This window comes from Rhagoletis zephyria, unplaced genomic scaffold (genome assembly GCF_001687245.7).
Source record: "Rhagoletis zephyria isolate East Lansing unplaced genomic scaffold, Rhagoletis_zephyria_1.1 Rzeph_scaffold_02086, whole genome shotgun sequence".
Lineage (NCBI taxonomy): Eukaryota > Metazoa > Arthropoda > Insecta > Diptera > Tephritidae > Rhagoletis > Rhagoletis zephyria.
In genome coordinates this window covers 48139-55381 of record NW_016159170.1, presented here as the reverse complement: position 1 = coordinate 55381, position 7243 = coordinate 48139, and the positions used below count along the sequence as shown (strand labels likewise).

The 7243-nt window shown below is 39.1% G+C and overlaps 1 protein-coding gene across 1 annotated transcript in view; it reads right to left on the bottom strand.

The window, feature by feature from the left end:
• Positions 1 to 1064: 1064 nt before the first annotated feature.
• Rab9 (RAS oncogene family member Rab9) overlaps positions 1065 to 7243 on the bottom strand; it is a 21457-nt gene continuing 15278 nt past the window's right edge. The window contains 2 exon segments of the mRNA XM_017620214.1: positions 1065 to 1498; positions 1567 to 1761. Coding sequence (XP_017475703.1) covers positions 1091 to 1498; positions 1567 to 1761 — 603 coding nt within the window. The 3' untranslated portion in view covers positions 1065 to 1090.

The window sequence follows — 7243 nt, the reverse complement described above, 5'->3', positions numbered from 1 at the left end:
ATTCATCTATATAATGAACATATATAATTCGGATTTCTAAAGCAGCATTTACACGAGACTATTTTCTAAGCGATTCGAAATCGCTTTCAATAAATTTGTTTTGTGAACTTTCTTGCCAGCCAACCAAATTCAAAATTCTATAAAACGCGAATAAAAACCAAACTTAGGCGTTTAAAGTGTTCTACAAAAATGTTAAGCCTATAAATTTATAAGGGGTCGTCGAAGAGTTAAACCTTCTACGGATTAATAAGAGCGCTGTAAAGAGTTTAATCGAAATTGGGTATAAATAAGAGCCCTCAAATTGTTCCACAATGTTATTTACATACTCATCATTTGTTTGCAACTTAAACTAACTGGGGTTAATGTCCTGATTTCGAGAATGCAAAATTTTTCTTAATATAGATTCCGCGTTAAATTATTGTGCGTTTAGATTAACCCGATTTTGCTATGTGTTCATCATAACGAAAAACAAAAAATTAAATAAACAAATCAATAATCTATTGTATATAATACTCGATTCGGCTGCTGCATTGCAAAATATTTAAACTAAGCTAAATATAATTACATATAAAGTTACATGGAATTTTATAACTGCTTTACACAAATACATACGTAGCCATTGTATGTATGTACTCATGTAAATGTACATTACTATAATAGTGTACAACATGTTGTATGAGTAATATATGATTTTTTCGATTGGAATTGTTCATTTAGCGCACATCGGGCGCATAAAATAAACTGAGCATTTTTGCGTTACTTTTCACCCTTAATTACTTATAAAATAAACTTGCTTTCTTAGAATTACACATGAAGTTAAACATCGCCTTTTGTTTCATACGCTTCCGTCCCTCGAACAACAATATTTAGCTGCCTTTGGTGTAGTCTATCAGATACATTGTTATTCATTTCTTTCTTCTTTTTTATAGATTTCAAACCAGCTGAATTAGTTCATTGCAAAAATATTTAAAAAAAAAAACGTGCAACGCAATGCATCCCAAATAAAAGCGATTTAAAGCTGAAAATTCGTTGCCTGCGGCTGCCTATTTGCGCCNCAAGTGCAACGCAATGCATCCCAAATAAAAGCGATTTAAAGCTGAAAATTCGTTGCCTGCGGCTGCCTATTTGCGCCCATGGACCGTTTCACGAAACGTAGCGGCGATGGACGGCTGCCACTATTGTCACCACGCATAGACTCATCTTCTAATTCGGCTTCAACTGATGTTGAGCTACCACCATTGCCACCGCCAGTGCAACAAAAACGATTTTGCGCCAAACGTATGCTACGTGTTAGATCGATAGTATCGCTATGTTGACGTAGTTCAGTTTCAGCTACACGCTCCATATGTTTCCACTGACGCACGGCCAAAACAAATGCATCGGTTACATTGCTGGCAGCCTTCGATGATGTTTCGATGAGGCTAGTAATGCCATTGTCGTTGCACCATTGTTCCACCTCTTCGTAGTTAACTTGACGATATTTGGGTGCCATGTCCAGCTGCATGCGTTGCCATGTAAATATAATTAAAAATTATTATTATTTTTTTTAATACGACATTTCCTTACCTTATTACCCACGACAATGAAGGGAAACTTGTCCGCTTTAACATCGGCATAGTTGAGAAACTCACTACGCCATTGCTTCAGCCCGCGAAAACTATCCCGATCATCGATGGCATAGCACAGCATGCAGACGTCAGAGCCTCGATAGAAAGGTGTGCGTAGCGCGCGAAAACGCTCCTGACCAGCTGTATCCCAAATCTATAAAAAAAATATACGTAAAATAACAATTATCATAATTTATTAATAAAACTGCATATTTATAATGGCAAGCGCGTATTTTGCGAAAAACTTATCTTTTTATTACTGTAAAATTGGTCCGATTCGATAATATGTGTTTCATAAGCTTGTGGGAATTTTTAGTTGATTGATGCCAAATGGATGGTTAGTTTCAAATGTGCATTAATTTTCATTAAAAGTGCTCCTTAATTTATATAATTTGTATGAATTCTTATGAAAATCAATCAGTGCATATTCTTATTCACACACACACACATACATATATGTATTCACAAAGAAAAATGTGCACAAACTTACATACATAACTTGAGCTATTAAACTGAAAATTCAACAAATAAATTCATAGAAATTCGTAATTAAAATATGTATTTACAAATTTAGATAGTTACATGCATGCATACATATGTATGTACATCTACATCTATCTATGCAAGCCATGCGATTACAAAACATTGTTTGCTAATAAATGCTAGTCTTTGTCTATCATATTTCACAACATCTTTCTGTTATTAAAAATTATATATTAATTATTATTATTGCTTAGTAGGATCCTAGGATGTAACGTATATATGTATTCAACTTCGTAAGATAAAACACGATAAATTCCGAAAACACCGAATAATATCGAAAAACTCCGAAGTATACCGAAAAAACAAATGATAAAATATTTCGAAAAGTAAAATGCGAAAAGTTCCGAAAAATCTTAGGGAAAAAAATTTTATATTCTAACAGTCTGATTCTCTATCTCGAAACGAGCGTTCGTCTCGTCCAAACAGCCGTTTGTTCGTGTATTTGTACTACTTAACACGAATTCGCTACCCTGGCGATAACTAGTCAATAACAGCTGATTGTTATGTGACGAAAACGTAACACGAATACGACTTCAAATAAAGAAAGAAAGTGTCAAATTCAAACGAAAGAATTTTTGCTATCGTGTGAGCCGTTAAAATGGATAATTCAAGCAAAAAAGGCAAGAAATAATCGAAAAAACATTCGTATTATTATAATTAATTGTTTAGTATATTTTACAGTGCTGCAAAAACTTCCAGTGCTCAGTTCGATGTGCTGGTAAAAGAGCTGGAGAAAAATCCAGACTTGGCAAGAGGCGCCCCAATGTTTGGTGCGAGTAAGAGCCTGGTAGAACTACAGTGGAATGAATTAGCCAATAAATTAAACGCACATGGACGTCCACAAAGAACAGCTACCGAATGGAAAAAGGTAACTCCTTTTTATAAATAGTAAATTGTATCAAAAATTGAGCTTGTAATGTTTTTCCAGATTTGGGCTGATCTTAAAAGCCGCACAAAGAAGAAAATTGCGGAAAATGCATCCAATATGCATGCCACAGTTGGTGGCCTCTGAATCCGCAATTCGTCTTCGTCCGAACGTTCGCTTGCAAGAAATGCTATTGCTTGATACATTTTTAAATAACTCTATTAAAATATTGTATTTAATAATATGTATGTTTATACATAAAGTAAACAAAACAATTTTGACAGATCTTTTCGGGCGAATAACGTAATAACGTAAAGATGGACGAAAATTATCATTTGAGATAGAGACTTCCGAATTCAGACGATTTCGTTTGGACACGAATCGTTGTTCGTCTGGCTGTTCGTTCGATATAGAGAATCAGGCTGTAAAGCTCCGAAAAACTAGCAGTGTCAAATAATATCCACATGCGCTGAAAGATACCGAAAGATCCCGAAATATAAAACAACAGAAGATTTCGAAAAGTCCAGAAAGATCCCCAAAAATCCCTAAACTGCGAAGAATATCGAAAAAATTCGTAAGGTACCGAAATATTAATGAAAACAACCCGAAAGAAAAAACATGAAGCACCGAAAACTCCGAAAAAAAATAAAAGTTAAGATAAATTCCGAAACAGCTTAAGGAAGAACAGGAGCATTCCGAAAACTGCGAAAAAAAATCCGTGAGAATTCCGGCCACTTCCAATAGTTAGCGAAATCCAAATTACAACCGACGAAATGATCCCGAAAAATAGTATTAAAAAACCTTAAAAAACTAGCAATGTCAAATACCGTCCAAAAAATCGTAAACCGTTCCGAAAACTAGCAATGTCAAAAAACACTACATGACCAGAATTTGTAACGCAGTGACAAGATTTTGCAGCAGATGGTAACTGCAACTCTGTCTACGCATTAACAGGCTTTGAACTTCATCAACAGTCTCTTGGTGAATGAACTCAATGCCTGTCTGTACACTTTCGAGTCAAAAATTTGTTTAGCTTACGTAAAGTTGGTAGAAACGTCTTCCCGATGAACAACAAAGCTGGCACTGCTTGCTGAATAAAGTGTAGAGTTTGGTCATTAAACTACTCTACATCATTCTTCCTGGACCAGTTGCTGAAATACGACGGATACAATGTTTACCGTCGAGATCGCGAGCGAGATAATGGTGGTGGCCTAGCGTTCATTACGCATCACACCGCGCAGTATCGTCTCATAGAAGCAGGCATCGACCGCAGGGATACCATCCTATGATGTCAGGGTATTACTATCAGGTCAGGCGTTGTCGAGCTCGAAATATTTAACGTTTATATACCCCCTGAAATAGGTGCGCTCTTCAAAGGTGAAAACCAAATGGTAATCGGTGACTTTAACGCGTACACCGATCTTTGGCATGGAATGATCGTAGGGCAACTCTATTGGCTAAGCCGATACGCGATTCGCCATTCTGCAAAATGAACGACAACGCACCCACCAGTATTATGGGCATCAGTTCGATGCAGTTCGCCCGACATAACAATCGCAAGCGCTGGTCTGATAAACCGCATAACGTGGCGACCTATGCTGATCTAAGCATCAGACCATCTGCCCATAGTCATCTCGATTGATAAACCTGCCGCCTTTGCTTTCGCGGAACACCGAACCTATATCAACTTCTCTAAAGCTTCGAAAGCTTTGGAACGGCTTCGCGTAAGTTACTGAGAGTAGCTTCTCTGTCCTCCCCACACCAACCAATGTTAACGTAGGTTAGCGTAAGTTCCGCAGTGTTGTCGCTGCTGCTGCAGCCCGCTTCATTCCTGCCGGATGAGTTTTCCTGGCGAAGCGGCTGTTCTAGCTGATAAGAGCGACAACCTTCGTCAGGCCGTTCCCGGAAACCCCCGCAATAGGGATCTCAATACGGAGATACACCAGCTTATGAACGTACATAAATGGAAGAAGTGGGTAGAGCATCTGAAGACTTGCAACTTCAACTCTGGTGTGAGCAAGCTTTGGTCAACCGTGAGCTCACTTTCCAACAAGACGAGCGTTACAGAGCCGAAATCTCTTTCAGCGACCGCGCTTCTTCGGACCCGAAGCAATGCGAGAGCTACTTTAGCCGATAGTTTACGCTGCATCCTCCGGCGGACAAAGTCAAACGCCCAGTTACCAGATAGCTGCACAAACTGCCATACCTAGTACGTGAAGACGAAAGCCTCCAAGTCCATGGGACCCGACGGAACATGCATCCTGATACTGAAAAAATTGGGTCCTGCAGGATTAAACTACCTTACCAAGGTCCTCTACACCGGATATCTGAAAAATGGAGAGAATGGTCCCACTGCTCAAACCCGTGAAACCGTTAGCGAAGACACTTGAGGCCTTGCTACTCAACATGGGTTTCCTAAAATACACAGCAAAATAACCGCTCCTTTGAGAGAACATTCCTAGTAGTGTTAGATCTGTCGAAGGCGTTTGATACCGTCAGTCCACGCTACCAGAAGACATTGAGGCTTCCTCTCTTCCACAGGGACTCAAACGGTGGTCAGTGAATTATCTGAGTGGTCGGCATTCGTCAGTAATTTTTAGTGACAAAACTAGCAAGCCAAGAAAAACTAAATAGGGCGTCCCACAGGGTGGTGTCCCCGTTACTGTTTAACTAACGCCCTTATTGCGAGAGTCGTGTCGAATGCAGTCGTTTTTCGAGACTCGAATCTTATCGAAAATTTTACGTCATTGCCTAAAATTCCACTCGACTAGTGTATTAAAACGGATAAACTTGGCAGCACTGTATAGTTTTCGACGATTTGGTCGTTTAATTATTTCAGCAGGACCGTAGACAATGCCAATGTTGTCGAATCGTACAATTTAGTCTAATTTACGACCTACGCAATGAGGCTGTGATATATTTTAAAACTCCCGCAACCACCAGAAAGAGTCTCGATTGTCACTTATGCTGGAGTGGAATTGATAACTCTGTGCGAAAGTAAACTGTTACCTCTCCGAACTTTCTTGCTTGCTCACTGCAGGGAACCTTACCCTCTCCCCTACAAAATCCTTGGCAACTCTTTTTACCACCTGGACAAAGGAGGTCAGACTACAGCTGGGAGTTCACGTCGATGTTACCTTCGATGGTCTGCTTTCCTTCTCGGCGCATACAACCGCAATTGTCAATAGAGTACAGAGCCGAAACAAGGTCCTCAAGTCGTTAGTCGGCAACACCTGTTTACAGCTCATATAAGTTAATCTTTTATAATTTTTCTTCTACGCTATAAAATGGTTTATGTAAAATTAACTAAGAATAGCATATTCTCTATGCTGTGCAAATAGGCGAAATTCCAAGCAGTACCGAAAATATATCACGTGTAGAATATGCGGTCCAGGAGTGTAATTTCCAGTGCCGCAACCACTGGGTGGTAGGAAAATGCTAGTTTCCAAGCCGGCTCTTATAGGTTTCTCTACGGGCAGACGATCTGAAAGAACGAGATCCAGAGTCGCACTGTTTAATCGGATGGAAAGGACTAGTTGTCATGTCGAACCTTTTTATTTCACTTATTATTGGCGATCTGAACGGACGAGATCCAGATTCACCCTGCTTCCTAGGTCTCCCTTTAGTTGAGCTTGACGACAACGATTGAGAGGCAAGCCGATCTAGGCCGTGCTAAGTAGCCGCTATAACAACAAGTACAAGGAACACGAACATGTATACTTAGACGGCCACAAAAGCGAACACGCATGCGAATGTGATCACGAACACGAAAACGAACGCGAAGACGAATACTAAAACGAAGCTGAACACGAATACGAAAATGGCGACGAAGACTTTTGATACGAAAACGAATACGAAGAGGAATACGGAAACCACGACCGAAGGGAAGACTGAGACGAATACGAAACCGAAGACGAAAAGGGGACGATTAAGAAGCTGAAAACGAGGAACACGAACGAAAACGAAAAGCATGAGAAAAAGCGAATTGCAATTACGATTACCTTTATCATTACCATTACCAATAATATATTCATTACCATTACTATTCCTATTGCCTACTATAATAAAATAAAACTCAGAAAACAATTAGATATTAAATTTGTTTTTTTTTTTTTAATAAAACTTAAATAATAAAAGCCAGTTTCGCTAAAGGTAGTCCAAGTTGCACCGAATATATCGGTTTGTTCCTTATGCGAGCAGCATTTTTGAGTTGTAATGTAAAAAAAAA